General features: G+C 38.6%; 1 protein-coding gene across 6 annotated transcripts in view; it reads right to left on the reverse strand.

Annotated features, from left to right (window-relative positions):
* LOC121928362 (CUB and sushi domain-containing protein 3) overlaps nt 1–20,668 on the reverse strand; it is an 810,382-nt gene that overhangs the window by 285,036 nt on the left and 504,678 nt on the right. For all 6 annotated transcript variants that reach the window (XR_006103494.1, XM_042462948.1, XM_042462947.1 and 3 more), the window contains one exon: nt 7,836–7,957. Coding sequence is in view for 5 of the 6 variants with exons in the window: in XM_042462948.1 (XP_042318882.1) it covers nt 7,836–7,957 (122 nt within the window). In the remaining variant the exon portion in view is untranslated. The remainder of the gene's footprint in view (nt 1–7,835; nt 7,958–20,668) is intronic.

Below are 20,668 nucleotides of genomic sequence, written 5' to 3' on the forward strand. Positions count from 1 at the left end.
GGGTGACCACATGTCCTCCTTTTCCAGTACAGATCCTACATTTCAGCCTTCCATTCAGGAGGAATTTCAAAATGTCATCCATTTTGAGCATCACTAAGAAGCATGAACTTATATTTATATTAGTGTTTTTAGCTTTTTTTAATGTCCTACATTTTTCTTGAATGTCCTATAGTATATTTTGTATTGCTTTGTCCATCTTTGCAGTTAGGACATCTGGTCACCCAGTATAAAGCCTCATCGGGAATTGTTTTGCACCTCCAAATTGATAATGTTACACAGAAGAATGCAACACCAGAATATTTTCAGTTAAAACTTTTGGGGTTTGTTTTTTTTAAAGTTTATGTTCAAGCTGATGGAGCACTTAGAAATAAAAACAAATCTTAAAAAAGGAAAGTGTACTGTCAAACTGCTGAAAAAGTATGTTTATTATTTGTGCCTATATATAATATTTTAATGTCTTGAAGGATGGTTGATAAAATGGCACTTAAAGCAACATAAAATTGCATCTAGATGGTGTGTCAATAAAGGCAGGAAGACTCAAGGGAACGAAGAGTTTAGCCGCTGGAATATTGGCTATCTTCCAAATATGCTTAATGGATGCAGTCTCCACCATGAGCCAAGGGAAAAAAAATGGATAGATATGGAACAAATTGCCTCAGGGTCCATCTCTTTTTCTCGTCTTTTCTCTTAGGGTAGATTCTTCAACAGGTCCTCGCTGTCTTAATGAACATCTGTTACATTCATAGAACTACTACACATAGCTACAGTAGCTATGTGAGGATGCAGAGGGTTGAGAAGTGAGAGCAGGCACTAGATTTTTGGGGCTCTATTCTATTTGTCTTGATGGCCACTTTCAAATCCTACTGGATTTTATTAAATTTCCCACCCCCACATTTTTCTTCAATAACCACATAAAGAAAGGGGACACTGATGCAGCAGGACTTAATTTTACAAAACCACAACTCCTCTCAGTAAAGTCTGACTGGGAGGAAGGGTGAGAGAACTAAAAAATGCTTAACTTTAGCCAGATATACCATCGTTATGAAGGGATATAATTGGCACACCAGCCTTAACTGTGCATGTACACTGCTCTCCAGGAACAAAATATGGACATTCAAATTCAGGATTTAATCCAAACTGGAAAGTAAACCTGTCAATCACAAGTTTAAATGCCCATTCTGTCATCTGCTTTTCATCTGACCAGGAGCCTTTTTGTCTTGTCCAGATAAATTTTCAATGTGAACATCAGGCACTGTTTTAGAAACATGGTACAGTCACCCCTCCACATTCACAGGAGTTAGGGGCCAAGGACCCCTGCAAAAGTGGAAAAAAACACAAATATGTTAGCCCTCTCCAAACATGAATGATAGAGTTCTCTCCCACCAAGAGCACCACTCATAACTGTCTTTGCAATCTTTCAACACATACCTCCCCCACATTCCCAAAGCACTTCCATTTTCAATCTGATGTTAGTAGCCACTCCTGCAAAGGAAACACCTTCTCTCCCTCCCTCCCAGTCAGACAAAAGGAACACTGTAGCTTCCCCACTTTGACAAACTCTTCATTTCCAAAGCCTTTTCACTCTGAATCTGATATTTGCAGAGATCACCAGAAAGGGAAGGTACAGTGTTGCTTTTGTCTGGTTGGGAGAGATGGGGAGGAGGAGAGGGGAGAGAACTTGGATCATCTGGCAGGTGGCTGCAAACATCAGATTCAAAGGAAACTTCTTTGGAAATTAGGAGGATGCAAAGTTTGGAAAAGCAAGGGAATGTACTGTGTTGCTTTTGGCTGACTGAGAGGAAGGGTGAGAGGAGGAGGGGTGAAGAGGATGACTTTGTTAAGCAGCAGCTACAAAGTCACGAATAGTCAAAACCATGAATCTGAAACTCACAAATGTGGGGAAGGGGGCGGTGGTGGCTGTAGCTTTTGAGAAGACTGCTACCTTTTGAGGGACCACTCTTTTCAGGACCAGGCTCCAGGCACCTAGCCAATTCCTGACTAAACAGCCAAGTAGGACTACTTGTCTCCTTCTCAAAGGGAGGGGAAACAGTCCAGGGAGCAGCCATTACAATAGTAATGGGCAGGGGGAGAAATGGTAGAGGAGTCAGTTCTATCACTCTAGTAGAAGGGGGATACACATGCTACTGGTTACTCCTAAGGTGACCCCCAATTCAAGTAGCCTGGATAGCCTAGGCAGCAGGCCCCCTTAGCTGAAAATGCTGCTGCTCAATGCCAGGTCACTAAATGGTAAAACAACACAGATTCAGGACTTGATCCTGGACAAGCATGCCAACCTGAATAGATGTGTGTGTTAGTGACTTTTTTTAAATAAAAATAATACTTTAAGTAGAGAAGCATGTGTCTGCTTCATTTCTTAAATTCCCCGGTCCCTTGGTATAAAAATGGGAAACTATTTCATTGGGCTCTTGTAGTCAGCCCCCTCTTGATTTTGAGCTAATTAAAATTCCTCTACATAGAATTTTGGGTACACAGTCCCTCTGGTTTTGTTGGGGATGGTTTACTGGTTTGGGTTTTAATCCTCAAACAACTGGGATGCCAGCAGCATCTGAAAGATGTTTCTCAGGCAGAAGGAATGGAAATAAAAAGTGGAGTTTGTAGTTGGCTGGCTTTCCTATGGCATTAATACGTGTCTGTATACAGTATATATACAGTATTAGTCTTCTTCAGTATAATTTATTTTATTTCATTCATTTATATGCTGCCTTTCTACTAAAGTGTGACCCACTGAAGACAAAAGCTTTAATCTTTTAAAATTATTGTTGTCATTTACTGTTTTATATTGTTTTTATTTTAAGCCACTCTGAGATATGCAGTTATTGAGTGGGATATAAATATTTTAATACATTCTTAAAAGTGTATATTGGCCCACGCTTTGTTGTCCTTCTTTCAGCTGGCAAATAATTTTTCATCGAGGCAGACTTTTGGCATTAAATGGGGAGGGGGGGAACAAAAATAAGTTGTTCTTTTTCTTTGCCATTTTTAACTGTGTTTTCAATTTGCATTATGTTTTATTTATATTTGTTTTCATTTATGCTGCTTGATTTTCAGTTTCCATTAAAAAAAAAATACAACCTCAAATGCAATTTCCCTTCCTTTTCCTGCTCTTTTTTCTTGAAAATATTAAACAAACAAATATATCAGGAAAGCAAAATAAGAGGCATGCTTAAGAGAAATAAATAAGATGGTTTGTGTACAGAGAGGAACCGAGGACATTTTTGGAGTCATTCTGAAAGATGATAATAGACAATCAGTGTAACAGTGGAGAGAAAGAAAAAAGGTGTAACAGACATTTGCGACCAAGGGATCCTGTGATTTGAAAATAATTAGAAGAGTGTGTTCCACTATTTTCCATATGAAAATCTTCTTGCAAAACAGTATGGAACAACAACATCTGGAAGTGTCACTCCAATATCTACAAACACATATACATACACAAGATTTTCTAGAAACTCAGTTTCCATAACACACAATCTGAGCTAAACTGCCCAAGGTATTTGTGCCCCCAAAGGCCTTGAACATGGAGAAGTAGTGTGCAGACACATATGCTGAGAAAATGCTTGTAATAATATGCGTATTTCCTTCCATTTCATTTTAACTCATAGTGATATAACACTATCATACTCTTCATCTTGTGCTGCCTTTCTAGGATTTCTGAAGCAGTTCCTTGCATGATGGATAATTCTTGAAATGACAGGGTTGTACATAAACAAGTTGTACTGAATTTATTTTAAATGTTTACTGGAATAGAAGATCACTCTGGAGAGAATGCAAACTGCACACCTGACTCAAAACTGAAGACATATCAACACATTACAATTCGAAATGCTTTATTACACTTGTCGAAATCCAGTATGAGCTACCACAAAATTACTCTATTTCTAATGTAAGATTGCTGAAGTCATCAAAAACGTTATGCTGTCTGGCACATCTTGATGCACCACTGAGAAACCTGAGATAAATAAAACATCTAAACTAGTTCGTGGATCTTAAAAACTGCTGTCTCTATACAGTTTTGTACCAGAATTGATAGAAAAAGTTCTGAGAATGTATGCCACTATTCACTTTATGACTTGCCTTTAAAGTACTCATAAAAAGCAGTAGCACAATTGGGCACTTCTGTCATATTGATAATAAATCACAGACTAATATGGTCCTTTCCATTGTTTTATTTTATATTTTAACTCCTTGGATTCAGTATATAACACTGGTTTATATAAGTCTCTGAAGCTACTTTGCAGACTTTGTGTTATGTTTAGATGTGTATATGCCTCTGTGTGCCAGTGGCACATTCCTACCTGTCTTAATCTGATTATAAATCACTGATCTACATCAATGAGAGGCACCCGCAGCATTTGTTCTCCACTTTCAAAATTTTGCTTAAATCTCCCCCTCCACTTGTCTTTTCATCATTCTCTCCTAATGATTTCGCTTTTTCATCTCAAAGATTACCACTATTCGCTCTGAGAGAGTTCCGATTTTTCTTCTACTACTAATCTTCTATCCATCTCACCTAAAAAAAATTCTGTGTTTGTGAAGTCAAAGGCTTTCATGGCTGGCATCCATGGTTTTTTTGTGGGTTTTTCGGGCTATGTGGTTTTTTGTGTTTCCTCCTGAGTCTTTGGATGAACTCTCTACACTGCTGAACACTTCCAAACTGGCAACTTGTTCTCTTGAGCCTATTCCTTCCCGTCTTCTAATTTCTATAGCTCCCTCTTTTCTGCCCTCGCTTCTCTATATCTTTAATCTCTCTCTGTGGGTTCTTTCCCTACATTCTTTAAACATGCTTTAGATTCCCCTATTCTGGAAAAAAAACACCTTCTCTTGACCCCTCTTCTTTGTCTAGCTATTGTCCGATTTCTCTTCTTCCTTTCTTTGTAAGGTTTTGGAATGGGTCATTTATTCTTGCTATCTTGAGTTTCTTGAAGCCTACTCTCTTCTCGATCCCTTTCAGTCTGATTTCCGCCCATGGCATTCTACAGACGACTCTCACTAAGATTTTGGATTATCTTTTATGGGCCAAGGCTAATGGCTTTACTCTGTTCTCATTCTTCTTGATTTGTCTGTAGCCTTTGACACCATTGATCACTATCTTCTAGTTGATATACTTTCTGTCCTTGGGTTCTTGGACTCTGTTCTTGACTGGTTTAGATCTTATTTACAGTGGTCACGGGTGGTCAGACCTCATCCTCTGTTCCCTTATCTGTTGGAGTTCCTCCGGGCTCTGTTTTGGGTTCCCTTTTGTTTTCTCTCCACACATTGTCCCTAGGAAAACTCATTAGTTCTTTTGGCTTTTCCTATCATTTGTACACCGATGACACTCAACTGTATCTTTCCACCCCTGACCTTTCTCTGAGTTTTGAACAGCAGGTTTTATCATGTCTTACAGCTGTCTCTCAGTGGATGCAGCGTCAATGCTTGAAACTCAATATGTCAAAAATGGAGCTTCTCGTTTTTCCACCTAAATCTACTCTTCAATACTCCTTTTCTATTTCTGTTGATGATATATCTATTCGACCAGTCCAAGAAGCCCGTAGTCTTGGTTTTATTTTTATTCTTCTCTATTGTGTACCCCCCCCCCCCCGATCCAGACCACAGCTAAGGCATGTAGATTCTTTTTATACAATATTGCCAAAATCCGACCATTTCTTTCTGCCTCTACTGCCAAGATTCTGGTCCATGGCCTAGTGGTCTCGCGACTTGATTTCTGTAACATCCTTCTGGCAGGGCTTCCTCTTTCTCATCTCCATCCTTTCATTTCTGTCCAGCATTCAGCTTCATCCATTATTACCTCTGCCCACCACTCAGACCATATATCTCCTTTACTGTCATCCCTTCACTGACTCTGCATAGGCTGGCCCATCCTTATTTATCAGACCTTCTTTCTCCACACCTTCTCACTCGTGCCCTCCATTCTGGTAGTCAAGGTCTGCTGTCTCAGCCTAGGATGTTCACTGCCCCATCCTGGATTCATCCCTTCTCACTTGATGCCCCTCACTCCTGGAATCTCCTTCCCCAATGAACACGGCTCATCACTTCTTTGATCAGTTTCAAAACTGAGTTGAAGACCATCCTGTTTAGAGAAGCGTTCCCAGGCACTGTGTGACTATTATTTGTTATTTGATGTTTTTAATTTGTTGCCTGCCTTACTTTATTGAACCCTTTTCTGTATTGTTATGTATTATTTTTATGTACAGTCAGCTCTTCTTATACACGGATTTTTTATACATAGATTCAAGCATACACGGTTTGAAAATGTTCAAAAATGTATAAATTTCAAATATCAAAACCTTGATTTTCCATTTTTTATAAGGGACACCATTTTGCTATGTTGTTATATTAATGGGACTTGAGCATACATGGATTTTGTTATACATGGGGGATCTTGGAATCAAACCCCACCATATAACAAGGGTCCACTGTATTATGCTATTATTTCATAGATTGTATGCCATAGGCAGGTTTACTTTTATCTGTTTTATTGTTTGTATATACAGTGCAGTGTAAATCTACAGCACTATATAAATAAAGCATTATTATTATTATTATTCCAAATTTCTATCAGCTAAAGTTGGGATCCTTTTGTAACACAATCACAGAACTGAACCAGGGATTATACAGTATTTTAAAATCACGCACGCACGCACACACATATCACATCACACTCAAAAATGTCTGTGTAACAACATTATTTATACATTCAGCTCTCTTTCTACCCTTAAGGCCAAATATGTCACCTCTGCAACTTGTAAAGCAGAGGTAGCTCAGTTAGTGTGAGATAGGAGATTATGCCTGAAGCAAAACACATGATATGTTGTCAATTCCAATACAATGCTAACTTTTTTTCCTTGGAGAGCAACTGCCATCTTGATCCAGCAAAGGAGATGGAAGAGAAGCTACAGACAAAGAATAGATGTTGAAAATTAAGCCTTAAGCAATTAAATCATAACAGCCCAGCAAAATTACTTGATTCTGTGTTATTATTTATTTATTTATTTATTTATATAGCGCTGTAGATTTGCACAGCGCTGTACATACAAACAATAAATAGGTAAGAATAAACCTGTCTATGGTGTACAATCTAAGAAATAATAGGATAATACATATAAAATACATATCAATACAGGAAATGGTTCAGTAAAACAGGCAACAAAAAAGAACATCAAATAGCAAATGACAATCATGCAATGCCTGGGAACGCTTCTCTGAACAGGATGGTCTTCAACTCCGTGGTGAGTCTAAAGAAACTCTTTATCCATATCCAATTAGAAAACAACAACAACAGTCTACCCTTCACCCAACCAAAGCACAATCTTAAAGAATTCCAGCCAAACTCTGAATAAAATGTCTTTAATATAATGGGGACATAATGAATACTTTCAGATGCTCTTATCTTTGATGAAATGTGTTCCGATGCACCAAGACAACTCAAAGAAAAAAATGGCAAACTGTCATGAGATTTTTCAAACTTTATAACTTTTTTTTGCAGGAAAAAATGTTTTGTACAAATTATATTGTTTGCTATAAAAAACTGTTGAGATGTTTTGCAAAAAGAGGTGGTTTTTTTAAAAAAATGCAACCATTTTATTTTTCACAAAATGTCCAAAATGAGAAGCATCTACCATTATCCCCTCTCAAAAGGAAAGGAAAGTGTCTTGTAATTCTTTTCTAGAGGGCTAAAGGTTTTGAAATTATTCATTCCTGCAATCAAGAATGATATAAGCAACAATTTACAACTTTACAGTATACAAATTAATGGCAAATTTATGGGAAATATGCAACTTGAAACAGATCTTTATTCTCAAATTTGAACTTACCTTGTTTAGATTGAGAGCTGTGATAACCCACACACACTGTGCATTACTGTCATACTGAAATGGGAAGTTGGGGGATGTGAAGGTACCACCAGGTCCCTGAAGATTAGATCCACAAGTCTTTACTGTAAAAGAAGAAATTGAAATTATGGTTCCTGTGTCTTGTCACATTTTGCTCTAATTGTATCACACTTCCCCACCTACAGTCTCTAGTGCAGGAATTTGTGTTTCAGGGAGTCTGTGGTGTTCCAGTTATTCTTGGACTCCACCTTCTACTCATTCCAGATGATAAAAGTTCTTCTGCTGATGGAAGATGATATCCAACAAAAATCAAATAGTCACAGGTTTTCCATCACTGCATTAGAATATGTCTTAAATTCCAAAATATGGAAATAAAAAACTCATTTGAGTGACCAGATCTGAATTCCATCCCATGGATCAGTTTAACCCTGACAGCCCTGCAGAAACCTCCAATCCTGTGTAAATGCCAGAACCTAAGGTCCTAGAACCTAATTCCATACATTATTTATGCTGTAATTGGGCCTTCTTCTGGCCTTGTCCATTTCATTTATTTACCTGAAAACTGTAATGGGTCACCATTCCCAAAACTGAGCCATGCAATCATTGGAAAACCAAGTCCTATGTTACTTAGATCTCTAGTGGCCTGGACACATCATGTATCCACAGTTTTAAAGGTTAAACAAAAGAAATGAAAGCAATAAAAGATGTAAAATGGACCATGCTGATAATGATTTATTTTAAAAAATAAATAAAGGGGGGTCATGGAGCCTTCCAGATGTTGGACTATAACTCCTAGCTTTCCCAACATTGGCTCTTCTGGGTAGGGCTGTAGGAACTTGACAGCCAACAACATCTAGAGGGTCTCACGATTCCCAGCACAACATTAAATACACCTCAGGCACAATAACAGTTAAGGATGTCATTGGACCCTTGCTTGACAAACCATTAAAGGGTACTAAAGCAAGATAAGAAAAAAAAAACATGAGGAAAAGATATCTGTATGCTTATCTTCACTAAAGAGAATGGAGGCTACATAGCGTAAGAACCAAAACAAATAATCCTGCTAATACATGAAGTTCTAGACCTTCATGAGTATCCACCTGAAATTTCTTAAACTTTTCTTGAGTCTCATCTTTGGAAGAAATAAGAATAAAATCTGAATTAAATAAATTCAAATATGAAATTTCTGAACTAACAAAAACAAACAGTTGCACTTTTCAAAAAAATAATAAGATGTTCCATAGGAATGTAAAGTGAGCAATATAACCAGTTTCAAAGGCACTAAAGAGAGATCCAGGCAAAATGGATCAGGAACTAGGTAAAGTTTTAAATGATGTATACCAGATCACAAGGGGTTCTGCCTCTCAACTAGAATAAGAGCAACTGTGTACAAAAAAGATTTCCCCTCACAAATAATGTTTCTGAAAAAAGAATATGTGGTGAAAAAATAGGTGTGGGATTTTGTGTTGAAAATGGGTTTTATATATATATATATATATATATATATATGGTGAAAACATGAAATGACATGCCCATTTTAAAAAGTTGGAAAAGGTATACAACTGTTTTGTGGAAGAATGGAGCTTGCAATCTGGTGCAGAAGTCGGGAAATTAAATGAGACTCAATGAAATGGAGATTGAAAAACCTATCCATTCCTCACTGCTACAAAATCAGACTAAAAATGAAAGTGTGAAGGTACAAGATTAACAACTATTCCTGCCGATTATTATTTCTTCTTCTTCTTCTTCTTCTTCTGGCTATTACTGCCAGGGAACAGCAGGTATTTTATGGTCTTCATATATCTGGGTTTAATGGTGTGTGTAACAAAACACCTTAAGCCTAATCAATTTCTTTTAAGAATAATATTAAATTATGATTTACATCAGAAGAAATCTTTAGAAAAGTAATAAAACATGATATGTGTTTGAATGATACTTATATCTTTCCATCTACAAATGAAAGAATTTTTCTTTTCATGATCTACTTTTCCATATTTATCTCTGACAGCTGCTGCTGTTTATAGAAGGATTTCAGATATTATATGAATTAATATATTCAGAAGTCATGTCCCATAGTCACTTCTCTCACTGCCATCTGTTACACTATGTAGAAAGCGCACAATGTTTTTAATAAGAAAAATACGTCTTACAAATCCAGATTCTAATGAAATTTGTATTAAAGTAAACAGATCAAGAATTATGCATAAGCCTTTGCATAATTATTCTGATACTTGTGCATTATTAACTTTACAATAAATATGCATTTTTATTTTTTAAAAAAATTCTGAGGTTGGAGGATATAACACAAGAAAGAAAGAAAGAAAGAAAGAAAGAAAGCCCCTTAGGTTTGCCTTATTATTATTATTATTATTATTATTATTATTATTATTATTAACCTTTATTTATGAAGCGCTGTAAATTTACACAGCGCTGTACATGCAATCTTTTTAGTTAGACGGTTCCCTGCCCTCGGTTTCCTTATGTCAGAAATGATTTGAAGGCACACAACAACAACAACAACAACAACAACTATACATAATGTGATGGCATTTTTACACTAACTTTCCCACCTTTAGAAAATGTCCTATCTCAGACTGTGATGACATTCATGTGTTTTTATATGCAGGAGAAATAAAGAACCCACTAGCCACTATGAATTTTACTAACATTTTAAATTAACAGCTTCCAAAATTATCTAGAATTGTCTGATTTATGTTTTCCACTGGCCAAGGACCCTGAATGTTTCAGCTAAGGAGGAATGGCAGCTCTGTCTAGAAAGTCATGCATAAATCCATCATACAAAGTCCTGAGAATTCCTTTCTACCAAGATAGGTACTTAGGCCTTGTTCAGGAGATTATCACACCCAGGAATCCTGGTGGGAAAGACTCAGGATCTAAAAGCTGAAAATGGATGTTATTACATTTTCCCATTCCTGGACTGTAGGCAGCCTCTATCCACTGGGGCAGCCCATGTGCAAAACCCGGACTTATCCCATGGCTTTTTCAAGAACGAGATTTTCCTGTTCTTGAAAAAGCCGCAGGAGAAGTCTGGGTTGTAGGCGGGCTGTCCAAGTGGATACTGGCTGCCTACAGCACAGACATGGGTAAATGTGATAACATCAATTTTCATCTTCTAGATCCTGTGTCTCTCCTGCTGGGATTCCTGCATGTGATAATCTCCTTAGTCACATCTAACCCCTGTTATTTGATAATGTCAGGACTGTTTTATTTTTATGTGCCATAAGATAGAAATGTATATTTCAAAAGTCAGCCCTCCTACCACTAGAATATGATTCCTAAAAGTCACCCTCCAAGGAAATATGACTCCCCACATATGGTTCTACATATTGTGACGATCAATGGTTTTAAGCAATTGAAATTGAACTGTCTGAACTTAACTGAACATTATTATTATTATTATTATTATTATTATTATTATTATTATTAACCACATATGGTTCTATAGTTGATCAATATTTCCAAGAAGTAAATCTTTCTGTAACATGGGGCCCTACACATGCACCAACTACTTAGATTCTCAGATTTGTAGATGACAATCTATAGAGACCTATGTCCAACCACTGATGAAAGATTTGCTCTTCTATCCCAACTGCCATTGTTGTGGACTCAGAAGGAGAGAAGAAACCAGCATTTGCTCAACTTAATCCCTCCTTCACTGCCATCCCCTTTCCTTGTATGTCATGTCTTTTTAGATTGCAAGCCTGAGGACATGGAAATGTCAAATTAAGAACTGTAAACTGCTCATGTAAAGTGTCATGTACGCTAATGGTGCTACATAAATGATGATGGTGGTTAATAATAATAATAATAATAATAATAATAATAGCAATGATGATGATCATGATCATGATAACCTGATGTCTATAGAGATTTCTAGAATTGTAACCATTGTAAGCATTCTGGGATTTGTAGTCCCAAAATGTATTTTTTTCCAAGGTCAGGTCAGAATCAGTAAAGGTCCATGCTGGTCCACAGAGGTCTGCATAATTCTGTAGTATTAATTACTCTATAACTCCACAAACTGTATCTCATCTCATTATCAATTGTGATCACATTTTGCAAACAGTTCAAAAGTGCTTCAAAATGAAAGCAAACCACAGAGGTCTTGAGGTGTGAAATACTCATCTCTCAGCCTCCTCAGAGCTTTCTGCAGTTTCATCAATTATCAATGTAGCAGTCTCATTACAAAGAGAAAGTCTGCTTTCAGGTTTTACCCCATTAGCCTGAGCCTCACGTGTTATTTAAAGTATTATTATGCATGCCACTTTCCTAAATTCTTTTGACTTCAGCTAATGTGGCTTCTTGACTATAGAACGCGCCCTGTGAAACTGTTGGAAGACTTCAAGGACACACATCCAATCCATGTTTCAGTTCTTCATGAGAGAAATTTTTGTTGGCTAGGTTTAAATGAAATTCTCTTCTTATGCTTGAGGAGTTTCATTTCATTGCCAGTATCATCATTATGTTTAGCTTGCTAACAGTACTGCAGGTTTGTTGGCTTTGAATTAATATTTTTAAAGCGCATCACAAGCACTGTAGTTTCACTTTTTTGTCATTGCTCTGGACTGAAATGAACTCTAATAATAATAATAATAAAAAGTAAACTCTTTTATTGTGAAAACTTTGTCTCCCTTCCTCCCTTTTTATTTTGCTTGGGAAAAATTCTTACAGACAATCTTATGAAATCTATTTTCTTCTGTTCCAACAGATGCCTCTATGGAGAAAATTGTCCCAATTATCCTGCACATTTGCAGCCTCCTACAGCACTCAACTCAAATCTATTCCAGATGATGGGAGGATCCTTGCAAAGAGAGCAGGAGGTAGCAAAAGAAAGAAGAATGTCCTAATATCTCCCAATGAGATGTTGTCTATAGTATCCTATATACATCTTTTCCCCTCAAATAATAGAAATGAAGATGTCACTCTGCATTTTTAAATCTGAACACAAATATTATTTTCTTTGAAGTTCATTTTAAATAAAATTTTCTTTTACATTTTGGTTGTTAGTTATATTTAACAGATAAAGTTAGCAAATGAACATTAATATTTTGAATATTTAAGACAATGACTTCCTGGCACACTACACATATTATAACATCAGATGCTCTTAGCCAGTTTAATGTATCTTCTATATCGTTCCTAGCCTGAACACACCTCATTTCAAAACTCCACCATTCATGTGGCCACCCACCCACCTTGGCCTTATGCAGCATCTTTCCTTCCTTTCCTCCTCAACAACCATCCTTAAAACTGAATTTGTCACCTCATCACCATACCCACAAGTTTTGCATTTCCATGGGTATTAATACAGTCAATAAGGTTCTTACCCGGGCACTCCATGCATCTGAAGTAGACAAAGTCTACAAAAGGTCATACTACAACTTCTTTTACACAGTTAGTCTCAAATGTGCTTCAAGATCCCTTTACGCAGCAATATTTCAGAGCCTATGTCTCTGAATTCTTTCACTTAATATATATGTTTACCTATGTGTTCTCCAAAACAGTAAAGTAATATTAAACTATCTTAGCTTTCTCTGTAACTTTAAATATAATATGCTATATGAATGCTAATAGCTTATAGCTTATATATATTTATTTATTTATTTATTTATTTATTTAGAACTACTCTTCACTAAGTTCAATAGACTGTACTATCAATATCATGTGAGCTCAACTGCAGCCTAATTAAGCATGTAAAAAGTTTCACTTATTAATCTTCAGATATACTAATTGACACAAATTCAACAGACATTTAATCTACAAATCAAACAGCACCATTAAACTAAAAAAAAAAAAAACCTACCTGTAAGTTTTGTAGGAAAACTTTAAAGAAAAAACTATTTTAAAAAAAACCTTAAACATGTCCTTAATGTTCATATCATTTCTTTGAAGAATCAACATGTTTGTACTAAGGTAGAAAACTGCACATACAAACCAATTCTTTCCCTTTACCTGATTATCCCTCAGTGTAGTCTTGTTCCAAAATCAAGCTTGTAATATTGACCAACTCATTAAACTTAGCAGCCCGTTGATTATCTAAACAGCTAATGGGAATTACTGTACTGAAAACAGTGCAAGCTCATCTTTTCTAAAAAGAGAAGATCTAATCTTCAAACCAATTCAGTGAAAGGAAGAGCACACACTGCTGTTAATAATTGGGACTGCATACTCTAACACATTTAGAGTTCAATCCTATGCTTTCCAAAAGGTGCTGGTACTCTCCCAGTAATACAGCAATGGTATATATTACCTTCATGTTCCATCATTTTACATTTTTACTTCTAAGTACACGGCTGGAAAACATGCATAAAAAAACTTCTATCATAAATGCCTATCACGTGTGGAAAGAAAGTATTTCAGTATGTAATGGGAAAATAAATCTAGAACTCTTTTAGTTGATGTATATTTTGATACATAAAACAAGCATCAGAAAATGGTATAGTTGGACAATCGTCAAGAATCAAAGACACTGTCTGAGCTTATCACTATGTGCTAGCCCTGAATTCTGTTTAATAAGCAAAGGATTTGGAGCTGTACATTATCTTATGTCTCAACAATATAACATAATGATTCTCTGGGACACTGTGTGGAATTGTTATGGGATCTGGCAACTCCCTAGTATAAAGAGCAGGGCTACTTTTTCTACCCAAGACAATGGCAAGAGAGTGCATCAGAGAGAAATCTGGAGAGAATATATTGTATAAAGATTTTGTGTTTAAGAATCCTAATTCATATGTTTGACATTTCCTCCTACAACACCTGTGTTTCTAAACCAATCCTTCAATCCCTCCCCCTTTCCTTAAAGATGACCTCAAGCCTCTTGCTCATTTTGGTTGTCCCTTCTCATACCCTTCCCAATTCACATCCTTCTCAATAGTATCTTTTTGAGGTGTTGTGATCACCTCAAACTATCCATAATATTACCAGTGATAAAAGTCACAATTTTCTGATTTCTGGGAATGATATTTTCAAGGATATATATCTTGTTGTTGCTATCAGTAAACCAATAAGAATCCATGTTAAACTATGGTAAAATCATTTTACAACAGATGCCTTAAATCTGTGGATTTCTTATTTCTGAGTGAGGTGTATTTAAACGAGTTTTTCATGTCCAAAAACATAAGACACCCTGTGATCATTTCAATAATGAGCAACTCTAGGTACATCCAATTAGAATAAAAGTTGTGTAATGGATATAAAAGTATATGTAAGCTCTTTATAATTATATAATTTCATTTAAGTCCAGGAGGGTAAATAATCAATATCCTCCAAAACTGTCACTTCCTACACTGTAGAATGTTATGTGGTTCACAGAAGCAACAGAGGAAAAAAAGTTAGTACCGTGAAAAAAGTGGGAAATTCTGGGATTGCCTCACAAAACATGTGAGTCTTTGCAGAATTTCAGATTCGAGACGGCCCATATGGGGCAACGTGAAGCTGCCCCACTCGAAGATGGATTGGGGCCATGACAGCCACAGCAGTGGCCCCAATCCACTGCAGCGCCAACCAAAAAAGGAATGGTTTTCAACTTATCCTTTTTCTAGCCACAGAAAAGCCATATTTATTGGCTCTTGTGTGGTCCTGCGGCAGCTTCCCAGCATTTTGGGGGCTTGCGGCATGTAACCACCACACCCCCATGATGTCCAGAAGCTGGTTGATGTGCTGCCTTCAGGGCATCATGGAGGCATGGAGGCATTACTAAAACCTTCTTTGCTAAATTGGAAATAAGAACACAACTGGAATCGTCTCTATTTTTAATGGAAATCTTTTTCAGCATATTATCTGCTGTCATTGTTCAAATGATGATTTCATATCATTCAAAAGAAACTGATGAGCAGTGTATTATGTGGCAGTACGACTGTACTAGAACTAATTTTATTGAACAATAAAGTGAGTTTTAAATCATTCCGTTGTGTCAGAAACACAGCATTTTTTAAATAGCAAGATAAATCCTAATAAAATGTATGCACTCTTTCAGTAGAAAAAGGAAAAGCTGAATGTGTTCTATTAAAGAGAGATAGCTAAGTAGATTAATCAATCAATTCATCAGCAGAACAATCAATAATGGATAGATAAATGTAATATTTCTGATGTAGAAAGGACAAGAAAAGGGGAAGAAATGCAATTTAGAAATTACAATATTTATTGAAAGAAATATTGCATTATATGGAAGATGTAAAATATAGTTATTGCTATTTGCCATAAAGTTGGTTTTGACCTATGGTGAGACTATGTAAGAGCCCTGCTCTGCTCTTACAAACCCCACAGCCCTGTTCTGGTCTTACAAACTCAAAGCTGTGGCTTCTTCTATTGAATCAATCCACCTGACCTGTTGTCATCCTCTTTTGCTACTGAAATACACTTCACCAAGCATTATTTTTTCCTTTCTCAGAGCAGCTTACATTTTTAAAAAATAAAATAAATAAATTAGACAGTTCCCTGCCCTCAGGCTTACAATCTAAAAAGACATGACACAAAAGGATAAGGGAATGGTGGTGGTGTCTCATGATATATCCAAGCATGATAGACTCTTTTTGAGGTGGGGGTCAGTTTGGCTTCTAGTGTGATGTCATGTTTGATTTGGTCTCAAACGCATATATTTGTAGAATGCTACTCCAACACCATCTGTCAAATGGACTGATTTTCTTCCTTTCAACTCTTTACTGCCCAGTTTCCATGGCAAACAGAAACGGAATACTATGACATGGATTAATCTTAGCATTTAATAATATTATCTAGTTCCTACATAGCTGACTTGGAACCTTGGAACAAGTAGTACAATAAGATATAGCCTTCAATGTATTGTAAGAGACTATAAACCACTAGGAAAGAAGTGAAAGGACCCTGGGGCATAGTTTTTTATCACTTCTTCCTGTCGAAGGTTGTAGCCCAGGAAGAGGAAGAAAAATAAAATAACTGAATGACTGGCTCTGCAAATAATGTAATTAAGGAAGATTTGGCTTTTTCAACCAAGGTCTGCACTTTCATGAACTTTGTTACTTTTGATAACATTAATCAAGGCACCTATCCTGAGAAACCCAATGATACACTGGCAAAGTACAATCCTGGTGGCTCGATGATGTAATGGGTCAATGGTGCATCTGGCCATTTATGCACCTTTATAATCAACAAAAGAGAAACACTGCATGGCGATCAAAGGCATCAGTGGCTGCATCTCACCAGGTCGAGGATGCCTGTTCCAGACTACTTATATAAACTGCCTGGGTCTTCCTGCATTCATGCACTCTTGTTGTGTTGTTTACACACTGATGCCATAATGTGCACTTTTAGCATTAGAGCAGAGCAAAAGGACTTTGTTTTCCTCTATTTTTCCCCTGGAGCATGGCTTCATCCAGCTTTCACTCCATTTTAGCTTCATACATCATATAAACGTCTGAAGCTTCAAACAGGGTGAAACTGCTTTTTTTTTTTACCAGTGCAGACATACCTCAAGTATACATGATCTACACAGAAAATAGTATTTCTGCTCAGATATATTATTATTGAAGAGAAAATATCACTTGCTGAGCAAAAAGCAAATAAATAAATAAATAAGCTGTTTCCTATACAAAAACCATATTTGCCAAATACGTGAAAAATTTCATCAACCTGGATTCTTCTTCTGCCACTTTGGCAACACTCAAAAATGTAATTTTCAACTATTTTTCTAATGTTTTAGAATATTCTTTCTCTTCCTAGTGCAAACATTTTTCTTTTTCTTTTTCTTTTGGTGAGGCATGAGGAGTGAGGTCATTGAAGGTGGTATGAACAGCACAATGGAAACTGTTGCACAGAAATTGTGGGAAAGGGAAAATCCAGACAGAATAATGAAGAATATTAAATAGTTTGATTTTAATTATAATAGAGATATTTCAGCATATTTTAAGAATTACTGAAATGACAAACTATACAAAATTTCTATTTTTTTATCAAACAGATACACATAGGCCTAATAATAATAATAATAATAATAATAATAATAATAATTATATAACCAATAACCGCCCTTCTATAAAACCAGGGCGGTGTACAACATTCATGAATTACATTTAAAAAAACCATACAATACAACATATCCATTAAACCATTCCAGCCAGCTTGCCACGCTGAGGTAGTGAGGAGAGGGAGAAGTTAGTCGGGGCTTGCATCAGGGAAAGCTGTTAAATAAAAAGGCTCAGCCCCTTTTGAACTGGGCTAGGGAGGTGCCCGAGCAGAGCTCAATGGGCAGGAGTTCCAGAGGGTAGGGGCCGAGATGGTGAAAGTCCTCTAGAGGTAGACTAATCTAGCCCACTGGAACCCTCAATAGCTGCTGCCCAGATTTTCTGAGAGTGCGGGGCGGATTGTATGGGGAGAGGCGGTCCTCGAGGTATCCTGGGCCCAAGCCATTTAGGGCTTATAGGTAATGACCAACACCTTGTATTGCGCCCGGAAGCGAATAGGCAGCCAGTGCAAGTCTTAAGCACTGGTGTTGTATGAACTACTCTGGGTATGCCAGTAACCATTCGGGCTGCCAGTTTCTGCTCTAGTTTGCTAGCTTCCTGGTATGGTACAAGGGTTGCCCCATGTAGAGCGCGTTGCAGAAGTCCAAGCGATAGGTTACGAGAGCAGGTACTACCGTTTCAAGGTCCCTCTGGCCCAGGTAGGGACGCAGCTGGTGTATCAGCCGAAGCTGATAACAGGTGTTTCCTGACCGTCGCATCCACCTGGGAGAGTAAGGTGGAGCGACGAACAAGGAGCACCCCCAGACTGCATAATCGAGCCCTTCACAGAAGCGTGATCCCGTTCAGGACAGGTGGAACCACCGCCATCCCCGGGCAGGAGAACCATCACGAGCACCTCCGTTTTCTCTGGATTCAGACTGAATCGGTTTTCCCTCATCCAGCCCATTACCCGACTCCAGACAGGCCACGAGAGGAGAATGCCATCCCCAGTCACTGCATCAGTCAGAGACATAGAGAAAACTATTTGGGGGTCATCAGCGTACTGATAACCCCGCACCCCATTGTCTCCGGATGATCTCTCTCCCACGGTTTCATGTAAATGTTGAAAGCATGGGAGACAGAATGGCTCCTTGAGGGACCCCAGATGTAAGGGCCCTCTTATCGGAGCATACGTCTCCCAGCTGCACCATCTGGAACCTCCCAGAGAGGTAGGATCGGAAACCACTGGAGTGCAGTGCTCCAAATTCCCACCTCTGCTAGGCGCTCCAGAAGGATACCATGGTCAATGGTATCGAAAGCCGCTGAGATATCCAAGAGCACAACAGGGACACACTTTCCTGTCGATGCCCAGACGGAGACATCGACCAAGGGCGACCATGGCCGTCTCAACCCCGTAGCCCGCCCGAAAGACGGTTTGAAATGGGTCCAGAATAACCGTATCATCCAAGATCGATTAAAACTGGATTGCAACCGCCCTCTCGATCACCTTCCCCAAAAATGGCAATAGCGAAACTGGCCGATAATTATTATGGCATCAGGGGGTCGAGGGAGGCTTTTTAAGCAGCATTTTACTATGCCAATTTTAAGCTTGATGGAAATTGCCCGTCCCTCAAGAGTAAGGTATATTCGGTGTAAACAATGAAGTTACCACCAGTCACCCCTGAGCCGCTAGCCATGAGGGACAGGGATCGAGAGAGCAGGTTGTCTTCCGAACACTTCTAAGGATCTTGTCCACATCATCGGTACTAATGGACCAAACTGATCCAGTTTAATAGAGTCACGGAGTCTCTGGATACCTCACTCAGTTCTGACCTAATGCCGGCGTTAAGACCTTCGCTTATCCGAGAGGTTTTATCCACGAAGAAGTTGTTAAATTGGTCACAGCAGGCCTTAGAAGGTTCAAGGATCGTGGTTTGGGGCAGGAGGGAGCTGAGTTAGCTCCCTGACCACCCTGAACAACCTGGCTGGACGCGACTCCGCGGACGCAACACGAGCACCATAGAACGAATTCTTAGCTGCTCGTACGCCTCTCCATAGTCCTCCAAAAGGCGGTCTAGGAGAGCCTTGTCGGCTAAGCGTAGGTGTGTTTCTGCCAGCGGTGCTCTAGCCATCGCAGGACCCGCTTCCTCGCCCGTAGATCTTCCGTGTACCCTGGTACACTCCTGCCCCGAACTTTCGTTTGGAAGCAGGCCTGAGAGGGCGCTTGGGAGCAATACGTGTGTATAGCCCTGGAAAGACCGGTATCCCAGATACTAGTCAGGGCATCAACAGAGTCGCCGTCATTCCAACCATGAAGCCCTCTAAGGCTTCCTGGAACCTTTTGGGTTCCATCAGCCGTCAAGGTGGACCATTCTAATAGGTCCACCACCCCCGGGGGGGTCTGGGTAGAAGCTTTGATTTGTGCCCCTCCACCAGGAAATGATCCGTCCATGACAGGGCGGAAAAATTGGTTATTTCCGCCCACGGATTTTCCGCATCCATGCAAAAGATCGAGTGTATTACCTGCAAAATGCATCGGACCCGAGACCAGTTGGGACAGGCCCATGGCCGCCATGGTATCCATGAATTCCCGAGCCGCACCGGGTGGAATATAGTTGGCCGCAAAGGGGATGTTGAAGTCACCCAGGACAAGTAGCCTGGGTGTCTCCAGCATCAGCTCCGAGACCAACTGTGTCAGCTCGTTAAGTGAGTCTGTTAGCGCACGGGGTGGCCAATACACCAACAAAATCCCTAGACTGTCCCTGGCCTTCAGGGTCAAGTAAATACACTCAATGAAGGAAGTTTGACGGATATGGTTCCTGGTGAGAGACAAGGTGTTCTTATGTACCAAGGCAACACCCCCCCCGCCCACCT

The sequence above is a fragment of the Sceloporus undulatus genome, chromosome 4 (assembly GCF_019175285.1).
Source record: "Sceloporus undulatus isolate JIND9_A2432 ecotype Alabama chromosome 4, SceUnd_v1.1, whole genome shotgun sequence".
NCBI lineage: Eukaryota > Metazoa > Chordata > Lepidosauria > Squamata > Phrynosomatidae > Sceloporus > Sceloporus undulatus.